At 41.7% G+C, this 13,614-nt stretch overlaps 1 protein-coding gene across 3 annotated transcripts in view; it reads left to right on the top strand.

Annotated features, from left to right (window-relative positions):
* The first annotated feature begins 1,078 nt into the window (after positions 1 to 1,078).
* srfb (serum response factor b) overlaps positions 1,079 to 13,614 on the top strand; it is a 29,662-nt gene continuing 17,126 nt past the window's right edge. For all 3 annotated transcript variants that reach the window (XM_017696644.2, XM_017696642.2, XM_017696643.2), the window contains exons 1-2: positions 1,079 to 2,235; positions 9,413 to 9,679. In XM_017696644.2, coding sequence (XP_017552133.1) covers positions 1,495 to 2,235; positions 9,413 to 9,679 — 1,008 coding nt within the window. In that variant the 5' untranslated portion in view covers positions 1,079 to 1,494. The remainder of the gene's footprint in view (positions 2,236 to 9,412; positions 9,680 to 13,614) is intronic.

Here is a 13,614-nt window from a genome sequence, read left to right on the forward strand (position 1 = left end):
ATGAGTTGTAGCACCAACACATTGATTTTTAGTGTAACTAGGATCTTAAGGCCTCAGTGCAAAAAAAATAATGTCCCTCATCCTCTATGAAAAAAACCTTCAGTGAATAAAAAAATTAATTTGTTTGGTTAATTAAGCTCAACCAAGTTGGTCTGCATGTTCAACCTAATGGTTTAATGTATACATTTTGTGGTTACATATGCCATAAGAAGTCCAATAGAGAGGGCTGGCCACCACAGGCCTTGTTTGCAGTGGGCCCCTCTGTGATTGCAGTACTTGCTGATCTTTACGCCACTGATCACCTGGATGGTTCAGACTCACGCGCAGCTGAATTGTAGTAACACAAAATAAGGTGTAGTCAAAAAAGCGTTAAAGTTTGGCCTGCTTTACACTGTCCTATCAGGCTTCAGCTGAGGTGGAGAGCCGAAAGATGCTGATTGAGTTTCTTCTTTCTTTCCTGAGTCATTAGCATACAGCAGCTCATTAAATCACTCAATCAAATATTCAATGAATATTTCACTCCACTTGTGTAGACATCATCTCAACCTAATGCATCTTTACAACAGTTTCCATGGGAACTAGTTGCACTGCTATTGTAGTCTATTACACTGTGTTAAAGGCTGTGTGTGCGCTTGTTAAATGATATTTAATGCTTTATAAAAAGCGTGGAAGAGACTCACAGATTAAGTGTAATTTTTTCTAATGTGATCATTGAATGCGCCTTAAAAAAAAACTTGCAGCAAATTGCCTTTATATTGGCAGAGCCTAAAAGAGTGACGCGTGAAATGTGCTGAAGTGCCCGTGTGGCCTGTTGATGAGCATATTTACTTCTAAGCGTGTCTGTCATTCATATTCCAAAATATTTTATGACCAACAGACTATGTGGAGTCCCCCCCCTCGCGATGACGTCGGCGTGAGCGCAACCGTTTTGGTATTTATTCAAATAAGCCTCCCTCTTTGACCAATGGCGGGCTAAGCCTGTCCTCCGCTAACCAATCGGAGGGCGTCACTGTGACTCACCAAATAAGGAGAGACAACTCCTTAAAAGGAAGCGTTGTATCTCTTTATATGGAGGAAAGTAGATCTGTACGGATGGATTCGTGCACTGTCGGGCTGAATATTACACAGTTAGAAGGGGATAAAACGTTCATGATTTTGCGTAAAAACGTCTTTTTGGCGGAAAGTTGTGGGATACCACTGCTTCGGTAGTGCGTTTCTGCTGAGCGTGGTCGACATTTTACGCGTTTACGGTGTGAACTACATGACATGGCGGATTAATCGCGAGTGCGCTCTTCGCGTTTTCCTTTTAGAGAAAGTGCACAGTGAGTTGTGGAAAGCAGCGGGGCAATGCGAGCCTGAAGCGGGTCGAAGGGGCTCGGAGGGGGCAGCATCACTTTGGAAACTTCGCATTGGTAGTCACGCAGGCATTCCCGGCTCATCCTGAGAGGGTGTGTGTGTGTTTGTGTGTGCGCGCGCGCTCTCGGGTTTTCCTTTATGGTGGTTTTGTTGAATGTGTATGCATTACGGTTTGACCACACACTCGCCCACCGCAGGCTGACTGGCAGTTTTGGTAGCGTCGTTCCGTTTTGTCTCCTGAGTAGGATGTTATCCAGCCAGGCTGGCTCGGCGTTGAGTGGAAACGGGTCAGCTGCAGGGAACAGCGCGGCGCACGGGGCTGTGGTGGTGGGCAGCGGCGGGCTTCGGCCGGGGCTGGCACGGACAGGCGGTCAGGCGGTAGCCGGTGTGAACGTCGGTCCTTTCGTCGGTGCTCCCGCGGGGATGCTGGGGGGTAACGGGCCCGGCAGAGGTGGCGTCAGAGCCGGGAACGGCGGCACCGGGCTTAGCGCTCTGCAGGCTGGCGGTGGCCAGGCAGGTATGGGAGTTCTAGGCGCAGGGATAGTGGGAATTCCCGGCAGGTTTGTCCGGGATAAAGAAGGTGCTCCTCAGGCGTGCAGCGGCTCTGACGCGGACTCTGACTCCGTGGATGAAGACGAGCCCATGGCCGGGGACAGCAGGAGGGGGGTAAAACGGGAGAGGGCCGAGATGGAAAGCGTCGTGGCCGGCCAGGATGCCGGAATGGCCCCTGGGGGTTACGGTGTGGTGACCGGCGGTGTAGCTGGAGCAAAGCCAGGCAAGAAAACACGTGGACGCGTCAAGATTAAGATGGAGTTCATAGACAACAAGTTGCGGCGATACACCACTTTCAGCAAGAGAAAGACGGGCATCATGAAGAAGGTGAGTTATCTGAACTGCTGAGCCTGTTAGTACCCTGTTCATTATACATTCATTATAGACCCAATCATTTGTTTATATCAAGAGTGGCATTGAAATGCATTTGTGTTCGTTTCTTTAAGGTCCTTAAACAGTAGTAAACAACACTCGGCCTAAGATGTGGTCAAAATGTCTCAGCTCAGTGGTAATATCAGTAAAGTACAGTGTGCCTCTGAAGTTGCAGGCCAAAATGACACATGTGATCAGTGCTCCAGAACTGTCTGCTGAACTTCTAACACCTATCTCAGTGTGAGATGAGCAAACTTTGTCGTAAGGAATGTGATTAGGACTCTGTCTGCAGTTTGTCCCCACTATACATGAACTTTATTTCTCTCTCTCTCACTCTCTCTCTCTCTCTCTCTCTCTCTCTCTCTCTCTCTCTCTCTCTCTCTCTCTCTCTCTCTCTCTCTGCTGTAATGGAGACTGCAGTATTGCATGTCCTCTCCTCTGGCACATGAACACTGGAAGTCACAACAGACCCCACTGGCTGTGAGCTTTAAATAGACTAGAGCAACTGACATTCTCTATTTCTGACCACTGCCGCCACCCTTCTTTGACTGGCATGAAGAGAATCCTTCATCAGTGAAGCTTAACCTAAATATTTTAGCGTGCTAGTTTTGAATAGTTGTCATAACCTTATCCCACTCACGTGCTATGACTAGTTGTGACTGGATGTCTGTCAGAAAAAGGGCTGTTAGAATAATCATATATTTGTATCTATTTACTCATGAAAATAAAGCTCTAGGGCTTTAAGAAACAGGAGACACTGAAGGCTGTATTTCATTATATTGCCTGTGACCTGTGCAAACTCACTGTACAAGTCATTGGCCCAGTCCCAACACTCCGAGGAAGCTACCTCCCCACGTCTGCTTTCTTTCCTTCAGGCCCCGTGTGGGTCAAGTGACCTTGTGTACTGATCTAGGATCAGCTTCTCCTTATTTATTGCAGTATAAACAAGACACTAATGTAATTTTTGCATTTTTACCGTGAAGCTGTTTGGAGTGAAACCATCTGTTTATACAGATGAAGCCAAAGAATGCCACCCAGCTCTATATCTACGCAATCTTCCAGCTAGTGATGCTTTATCAAGGTTCTGTCTCAGTACAATAGTTACACCTATCTGGTGTTGTTTGAAGTAGCCTCATGTGATATGGGGCAGCCCCCCCCCCACCCCCAATGGGTATAAGAGATTTCCCCTTCACTGACCACTGCTCAGCTCTCAAAGAGCTGTAGGAAAGAGCAAAGTCTGTAAGAGTTTTGTTGAGGTAATTCTCTCTCTGAACTGATGTAACTGCGGTCTTGCAATAAATACAGTAAGATCTGAATGATCTTCCGGGCTGCAGCAGTGCTCTACTTTTTCTGTGCTGTTCAGGCCAGAGTGACCATGGCTGCTCAGTTGACCGTAACATTTTTGTCCTAGTAGCTTTCTTTCCATCTGCATTTTGCTGTTGTCCCTGTGACCTGTAGGACATCACATCACCTGTCCCTGTTCTTCTGGTCAGTTTGCGACCCCGCTTGTGTGGTGTGTTGACAGCTGTCTGAAAGGGTGGATGATGTCACTGTAGAAGAGTTCTGGAATGCAGTGCTGTTCTCCTGGCTTGGTGCTCATAACCACCTGCTGAAGTTCTACTGTGTTCGTTTCACTCCATCAGCCAGCTGGGTGCCTCACACAGATTTAGTAGATTCTCCTTTTGGGCTGTAGGTGCAGTCTTATTCCAAACAGTTATACATGTAAAATATTCTTCTTCTCGTGTAATAACCTGTAATATTATTGACTGTGAAACTCCTAAGAAAATCCTGTGTAATATAGATGGATTTTAAAAAGGAGGTGAAGGCAGAGGTGAGGCCTACAGAGAAGGCTTCATAAGCTGACCTTCGCTCTTGTGATGGCGGTTCAGCACATGGCTGCCTGTGCATTGAGGTGATGTGTACAGTAAGAGTGAGAGCAAAGCATGCCAATGCGTTCCTGCTGTGAGCCAGGACTGTCCACAGCTTAGCATTCCTGCACCACTAACAACACATAAATTTAGCCTCAGCAGAAAAGAAAGGTTATCTTCTACATGCAGAAATATCAAGACAGAATAATCTTCTTTTTTTAATGGACTGTCTGCTGGCTCATAGTCTAGCATCTTTTTATTCTGGAAACAAAGGAGAGTTTTGTGTACTTGGTGTTTAATCAGAGGCCAAGTAAGTTAAAGTCTGCAGTACAATCAAATCTCTTTTTCTTTCAAAACCAGCAACGCTGCAACAGATTGGAACGCACAATCGTCAGTCTCCTATTGTAATTTTGCTCAGGCATTTTGTGTGGGCTGAGGACGGTAGTATGTGCCTTGCGGTATCGATTTGCACCTTTCTTGGGTTGCAAGCCTTGGAACTCAGAAAGTCTGAAAATTTTGTGCTATGCAAGTTAAAAATCAGGGGTTTCTTCTTTTGAGCAGAGAACACTCAGTCCAGACACTTGGCCTGTCCTCATTGCTGCTCACATTGTAACCTTGCCCCTGCTCATTTGCACAGTTTCTGTGTCCAGGCAACCATCTCTCCTCACTCTTTTGGAGACATTGATGCTGATGCTGACATTTTGATCAAGTACATCCTTTCAACATGGAGGGTTAGGAGTAGAGATACTAACCATAGTGAATAGCTAACCCCAGGGATTTAATGCTGCATTCTATTGTACTCACAACTCTGTACAGCCTCTTATTCAGAAACGTTTAATGGAACATTGAATCTCCTAAGTTGGATTTCCCTGTTGGTAACACAAGCGAAGTTCACTTTTGCCAGCGTAACCCCACCTGACAGCACGGTGAAAATGGCAGCGTCCAGGGTGACCAGTCAGCATTTTCCCTTTGCTATAATCTTTACTTTTATAAAACATTTGGTTTCCCTGAAAACACTTTATTCAAATTCAAGGCAGTGAATTGGCTGGATTCATTTAGCAGCTGTTGTGAAATCAGTCCTTTCTAGGTAAATTGCAGTCACAAAGGGCTCGATCAAAAAACAAATACAAAACATCAAACATTTTAATTATGTTTGACCTGGAAATCAATTACTGTAAATACAGATATTGGATCTCTTTCATGGAGCCAGTCACTTGAATCAAACATATTTTAGCATATTCATTTTCTTTAATAATCATTAAAGCGGGTGAAGTGTGCATTTTAATTCAAGCCAGTGTTGGTCACTATGAGGTCTTGTTTGAGGGACAGACTCTGAAATGTCATATGGGCAGGACAGTTTTCAGACTTACTTTTTTTTTTTCTTTTCACTAGAACAAAGTTTTAATTTCATAGCTTCCACTCATTATAACACATGCCACGTGGAGATGCATTACCTCAAGTGCTTAAGCTCTATACAGGATAAATGCCATCAGTCTACTCATTTGTGGTCTCTTGAAATTGAACCCAATCAAATACCCATGTGGCATTTGAAATTTCTTCTCACCAGACATCTTTGTGCAACCATTTTGTACCACAACTATGCAAACTCTGTAGTAGGTCCTCTTAAGATGCTTGACTATTATTTGCCGTACCAACATCATTTTGTCTCAGGCTTTTACATTTTTCTCTCCGGTAGAAGCACCGGCATGCTTTTAGATTGGAAGTCGAAAGTATCGTCAGTACAGTGGAACGCGGCAATAGAGAAGCTTTTACCTATGAAATGGCGCACGTGTATCATGGCTTAGTTGAGCTGTGTTCTTCCGGGAAGCGTTGTCACGTATACCATATCGCTTCTGATGAAAGTGAAGCAATTTTGCTATATGCTGCTTATTTCAGACATTGCATTTCTTTGGTGTGTGAGGGGGGAAAAAAAGTCTATTTTTTGAGCAAGACCTTCAGCAAGGCTTTCTGTTACAGGAAGAGTCTGATCAGCCCTGTCATAAAGACAAAAACCAGCCTTGGTTTAGACAGATGGGGACTGAAGAAATGGAGAAAGCTCTGTACAGACATTTCTTCCCCATGCAGACTCTGTGTAAAAGAGTAAAGCTTGCAAGGGGCATTTTTCTCTGTTCATAATCTACTTAATAGTGCGTTTGGCTTGGTAATGATCCTCTCTTCTCTGATCCGAGTCAAATAGCATGATTTGTCAGCAGAGTTAATTGTGTTCTTGGAGGAGTGTTCTTGAGAATGTTCTTATTCTTCTGCTTACAGACGCTGGTCCAGTAGCACCCTCCTCCTAGCTAATGACGCAGTAAATTTTTAATGTTTAACGCTGCAATTTTGGTCTCTGCATAAGTGTGTTTGTGTGTCATGTGTGCTCCTCTGTAATGAATTAATTAGGATGTATATTCGTGATTCTAATGTAATAATAAAACGGTTGACTAGATGAGGCTTTCTTTTTGTAGAACGACAAGTAAAACTGTATGCGCTCTATTTTTGTTATTCTGTAACTGTGAAAAGTAGTTAAAAATATTTTTTAAATAAGAAATGCAAGAGCCAGAAGGTGAATAATTGCATGGTTAACCCAGTTTGATCAATAATAATTTTTCCATTTCTGCCACAGTTTTGTTTCAGACCTGTGGGGGAAACACTGCAGTGTGAAATTTCATGTGAATAGAGAGATAGAAATGCTCCAAAACTACTTGTCTTGATTCATTAAGGTTCCTTCAAAGTTAAGTGTGTGTGTGTGTGTGTGTGTGTGTGTGTGTGTGTGTGTGTGTGTGTGTGTGTGTGTCTCTCCCCCCTCCTTCTCGTAAAGAGATGAGGTTTTGTAACAACAGTGATGATATACTTACATGTACTTATTTCAGTATGTATGGGGTAAAATATACATTTTCTCGTTTATGTGAATCTATTTGCAATCTAATTATATTATTAAACAATTTTAATTTAATGCATGTTGTGTGCTTGATTTTTCCAGACATCTTTCATCCTGATTTGTGCACTTTTGTCAGTCACTCCCCCACACCTCTATCAAATCAACATGAGCTCCCATTTTACATGACTTTGTTTAACTTTAGGTTCTTTAGGTTGCTTCAATAATTCTTTAACACAAGGGTATAAACAACATTAGGCAGGTGGGAGACTGTTTCTGTGGAGAAAGCATGGAGAAGAATTCCAACCAGACTGCACTATGAGTACTGTAAAGAATAGAGGTGGAAAAGCCAATGTCTGGTGCCGTTTTTCTTACGGTCTTGGTGAGCTTGTGTTCATCGATGAGACGATGAACTCAGAAGCGTACGTAGGTACTTGTAAACCTGCAAGTCATTGCTCAGATGAAAATAATCTGAAACACACCAGCCACCAAAGAATACTTTGCCAACAAGAAAATGATGGTCTTGGAGTGGGTTGTTTTTAAAGTAAATGCCACCTGGTTTGACAGTGTTTCCTAACACAGTGAAAGTATAGCATAAATGTTGGTGTACTTTTTATGGACAGCCAGGAAGAGCTTGGCTCCTCCTGGAAGAGACTTGAATCTCTAGAAAACAATATCTGAAGTTTGTGGGGTTGTGAATACTAGAAATGAACCGTCTTATAACAGTATGTTTCTGCTCTGTTGCTTGTTGAACATAAAATAGAGGCCTATGTGATCAAACTGTTAATGTAAAATTCAGGCACACAAGTTCTCTTGCGAGTTCGTTAGTTTCTGTTCTGTGGTCTGTTTAATCTGCATGAAGGCAGGAAAATATTAACTCTTCTCTTGCTGATGTTTGTTGCTACATTATAATTCTTTGTTATTGCTCAGCAGTCAGTGATTTGTTAATTTGGTTATTGCCAATAAATTTCATTTTGGCATTACTGTGTGGGGGTTAGGGCTGCATAAACAAAGTGCCATGTGCATTAAAGTTTTTGGATATTATTGCAATCATAATTGATTATATAAGTACAAAACAATTTTTTTTTCTGTGTAATTATTTCAGCTTTTTTTTCTTCAGGTAACAGTAACTGCAACTTTTTTTGCTGTGCCTTGATTTAAAAATAATATAACAGTAACCTCTCCTTTATGCAAATACCAGAAATTAATCAGTGAAAAATAAAAATAATGAAATGCAGCAATTTGCATATTATTATGCAACAATATGTAAACAATTATGCAACAATAATCCTGTTGTTTGTGAATTGGAAAGGTGTGAGTATTCTCTTAAGTGCTTTTTCATAATAGGCCTGTAAAAACAATAAATGTATGTATACTACATAATTTTTAAAGTCCATAAGGTGATACAGGTTTGTTATCAGTGTTGTCACTGCTTGATGTTTTACACAGCACTTGGGACTAAGGATAGTCATCCTGTAACGTAATGTGATCTGTTGTCACAGCCCTTTTACGAGTTTATCGCACAAACTTTCATTGCGATTATTCTAAAATCCAATGGATCTGATTTTTCATCCTAATAATGATTTGCTTATGATGCTAACAATATGGTCCCAGGTACTCGTCTAGCAGCACCCCACCACTAAATTCTACAGTCCCCCTCAAGCATACAGAACGCAATCAGTCTCCCAGTATCACAGACCCTATTTTTGGAGCCTTATCTTCTGTTATTTTAGTTACGTTTCAGCCATACGTCAGAGTTCAAGAGTGTGGCTCTGTTGTGCTGAAGCTGTTTTCTCAGCTGACTACCTCCAGTCCCAGGTCTGTAATTCGTATGTGATCTGTTGGTAAGCATCTGTGCAAAATGCAAAACCACACACTCTCCTCTCTTCACCAGCTACCACCCTTAGGACTTTTTCTCCACTCAAGATACATCTTTGAACTCCGTGCCAGTACAAGTCTTTTCTTTTGAGTTTAGTTGGCCACCAAAGCGACAGCAACAAATTCTAAGGAATAAAGAGAGTTTGCTGAAAAAAATGATTGTGTAAAAATTAATTTACAAAGACATCTTTGTTACAGATGTCATTAGTTGACCTCAGAGGGGGGAAAAAAACAGAAGACAAGAAAAATGTAGGATATGCATCATTTTAGTGTGTAGAGCAAGCTTGGAGAACTTGATCAGAAATCAGCATCTATTGGCAACATTCTAGGTCTGGGATGGGATCAGGAATTCATATCAAGATATGTCTTAGTGATGAAATCTGATGTGTATAAAATGAGAGGGACATGTATATAATACACACACTTGTTGCCAACCTTGTAGCTTTAAGCGTCATGTAGTCCATGTGTTGTTGTCACTGACACTATCCTTCTTCTATTCTCCTGATGCCAGGCATATGAACTCTCCACTCTAACGGGGACCCAAGTCCTGCTGCTGGTGGCGAGTGAAACAGGCCATGTCTACACATTTGCTACACGCAAACTTCAACCCATGATCACCAGTGAGACAGGGAAAGCTTTGATACAGACGTGCCTGAACTCTCCGGACTCCCCTCCCCGCTCTGATCCGTCCATGGACCAGCGCATGAGCGCCACAGGCTTCGAGGAGACAGACCTCACCTATCAAGTGTCTGAATCTGAAAGCCTCGGCGAAACCAAGGTGAGTCCCAAAGTACTGTTTAATACTGATCTGAGATCTAGGGTGTCTTTAGGTATAGTTTGTCGCCAAAAATCAAATTTACACCTAAATGTAGTTGGTCAACGAAACATGTTTGGTGTCCAAATTTTGATGAAGCTGATGGAAAAAAAACTGGCAAATTAGCTTCCATTGCTGTTTGCTTTGCCAGCATCATAGCTCCAGGTCAAAATTAAAGACACTTCAGACACCACACAGGTTGTGGCTGCATTTGAGATGCGATCATGTTTCCAAAAAAAGTTGGGATACTGTGCAAAATGTTAATAAAAATGGAATATGTGATATGTGGATCATACAAACCCTACATTTACTTTAATATAGTACGAAGACAGCATCAGAAGAATGTTGGGAAGGGGGGGATATTTACCACTGTGTTGCATCACCTCTTCTATAAACAACACTTTGTAAACACTTGGGAACTGAGTAGACTAATTCATTTGGTATTGAAAGTGAAATTTTTTCTATTCTTGCTTGATGTAGAATTTCAGCTGTTCAACAGTTTGGTTCTTCTTGATCATCTTTTTATATCATAAAGCACCAAATGTTTTCAGTGGGTGACTGGTCTGGACTGCAGGCAGGCCAGTTTAGCACCCAGACATACAGCCAATGCTGTATGTGGTTTGGCATTGCTTTACTGAAATAAGTGATGCCATCCCTGAAAAAGACGTCATCTGGATGGAAGCATATGTTGCAAAATCTACTATGTCATTCAGCAAACAATCATGGATGCTGGGTTTTTATTGATGTGCTGATATCAAGCCAGGTGGTCTTTGGCCCAGAGAATGCATGGTTTCCAAAAATAGTTTAAAATTTTGATTTGTCAGACCACAAGACACTTTTCCACTTTGCCTCAGTCCATCTTAAATGAGCTTTAGCCCACATAAGGATTCTGCATCCTGTTCTTATATGGTTTCTACTCTGCATAGTAGATTTTTAACTCTGTGAAAAGCTGTGTTCACAGGCAGTGGTTTTCAGACATGTTCCTAAACCTGTGCAGTTATTTGCACTACAGAATTTTATTTGTTTTTATGCAGTGCCGCTTGAGGCCCTAAAGATCACAGCTAGCCAATACTGGTTTGCGGCCTTTTCTCTTGCATAGAGATTTCTCTGGATTCTCTGAATCTTTTAGTGACATTAGGTACCGTATATGATGAAATACCCAAAAAGGTTTCTAGTGTTACACACTTTACCACTCTTTTGTTGCCTTGTCACAACTTTTTTGGAACATATTGCTGGCTTCAAATTCAAAATGGGCATAGATTTTTCAAAAACAATAAATTTCTCAATTTCAAAATTTGATATGATGTCTTTGCACTACTTTCAATTAAATATTGGGTTTAAATGATTTTACATCTTTACATTTTGTGCAGTGTCTCAGCTGTTTTGGAAATGGTTGTAAATTTAGTTTACTTTTATTACAGTTCCTTTTATTGATTTTAAATGAGAAATCTGGTAGAGGAGACTGTACCTAGATAAACACCACCAGTGAGTGTGACTGGGTTTTGTGTTTCTTTTGTCTGCAATGAAGATGAGTGTGCTTTTTAAAAGGGGAAAAGCTCTTTGATGAGCTGCTCTGGAGGCGCTGTGAATCCTCCTGGTAAACTCTCTCAACCTGGTCCAAGATCTACTGTGTGAAGACTTATAGTCACTGGCACAATGCTCAGCTTTAATGCATTTTAGACTTCTTGAATTTCTCCTGCCCACACGCTCCTCAAACATTCGCTGTTGTTTCTCTTTTGATCCACCACAGTTTGAACTCGGGCTGCTGCTTTATGCTTAGCGATGATCCAGAATGACTCCTTGCTGTTCCTTGAAAGCAGTCCATCTGCATATGCCTGTGTCCTGCATGGTGTTTCATCTCAAATCTTAAAGGAGTTACCAAAGTGTTGAACTCCTAATGACCTCCACTGCTTACAGGTTATGAGGCTTATTCCAATTTGTAGTAAATCACTTGAAACCATTCTAAAAGATTCCACCATGTATTAGGAGAGCTTTAAGGGTCTGTGAAAACTGTGCTGTTGAGCAGAAACACAGATATGAGAGGGAACATGAGAGCAAAGCAACCTCAAAGGTCTGTGCATGAACCATGAATTCTGTGCAGTTATGTAAATATGAACTTTTTACAGTAGACGATTTCTTGTTTGTTTGATGTCAAAGGCATGTGATCCATTCAGTGCTCTTTGCTGTTCTAAATACAGAGTGTAGGCAGTGCTGTTCATATGCTTTAAAAAAGCTTGTTTATCACTGACTGCAATTCATTTCCTTACATTTACTGAATGATTCAGTATTTGTTGGTGCAAAAAACTACCTGAATTGGTCTGTTATATGCCCATCAAATGGTGATATGCGCTTGCTCTGAATGCTTTACTTCATTTGTTGTTACAAGACAAATCAGTCTTTTTCCGTCAGACTTTGGGCCCAGTTGATAGATATATATATATATATATAGTCACGACGATATTGATTTTCAGGCTAAATCTTCAGATGAACCCAGAATAATCATATGCAGTCAAAAATGAAACTCCAATAGCTTGTAAATGAACCATGCTATACTAACTGATGTCAACTCGGATTGTGAGATATGGGTGGCAGAGCTTAAAAGCATTAACATTGTTCTGAATTGACCCTCTTAAACATCCTCCTGACCAAGGGTCTGCATAGTCAAATACACATTTTAACTGTTCCAGGTGCCAATATTCAAATACCGAAGTCACTGTTGTTCCATTTCATCTTGAAGACAGCAAAACTATACAGACCAATCCAGTGAAATGCTGCTTTTGTTCTAACAGGACAGTTGTGCTCAAATTTCAGGGCAAATTTGTATCTGGCGCTTTGCCGCTCTGGGACACGGGTGCCTAAACATAAGCGCATTGCCAAGGACTTGTTGCTAAGGGCGAGTGCAGCTCTGTTGCTAACTGGGATAACTGCTCTAGGTTGTGTTAGCAAAATCCAGGAAGTATATTTCTCTGACAAACTAAGATGTTGGTATATTGTCCACTGAGGAGAAAGTACCCTCTGCACAACAATGAGTCCTCAGTGTCCATTGTATCAGTTAGCTGTAGTTTTGGCTTGCATCTGCTTTTTTGGAATTACCAAACATGTTTTCTAATGTACTTTACCCGTATATCTGTATAATCTTAATATGAAGCAGCCAATATAATGACTGGGACCTAGTCAAAATATTGTTGTGCAGAGACAAAATGAACTTGCTTCTGGTATCATATGCATCCAGCCAGCTCCAACAACACCTTACCCTCAGAGCTTTGTCCTTACACGACCGGTTGATGTTTCTCTTTGAAGAGAGGTTCATATTTATCTCGCAGATATTGTCGGACATGTCCATGACGCGTCTCCGGAGCTGTTGGATGGCACGGGTGCCAGGCTTTGCACAGTGAGCCACCTTAGCTCAGACACACTTGAGCACTCTCCTCTCATTGATAAAAACTTGATTCTGCCTCCATGTCCTTATATGGTAGCATTTCCCTGCTTGCTCTCTTGGCTGGGGCCCCTCACATTCCTTATAAGCTGCAGCTGTCTTTGGAGTCCACTGTTTTCTTTACTTTTTTTTTTTTTTTTCTCCTCGTACATATATATATATCTAAGCAATGGTGAAGATGTATATTTAAAATGACGCAGTGCTAGTGTTAATACAGCAGAGGTTTTTATAGTCCATAGATGTGGCCGTCAGGATGTGATCCCAGCCCTCCACTGTTTACAGAGCCCCAGAGTGAGCGCTTTCTCCAGCAAGACACTGGTGTCTGCTGTTTATACTCTAACTTGCCACTGAACAGTTAGCAGTAGGGGGGGTGAGACCTGATTTTCAGGCTGCTGAGAACTGTAGTCCTGGGACCACTCAGAAAAGTGCATCCTCTTAATCTCTAAATGTAAACTTCAGTGTC

The sequence above is a fragment of the Pygocentrus nattereri genome, chromosome 5 (assembly GCF_015220715.1).
Source record: "Pygocentrus nattereri isolate fPygNat1 chromosome 5, fPygNat1.pri, whole genome shotgun sequence".
NCBI lineage: Eukaryota > Metazoa > Chordata > Actinopteri > Characiformes > Serrasalmidae > Pygocentrus > Pygocentrus nattereri.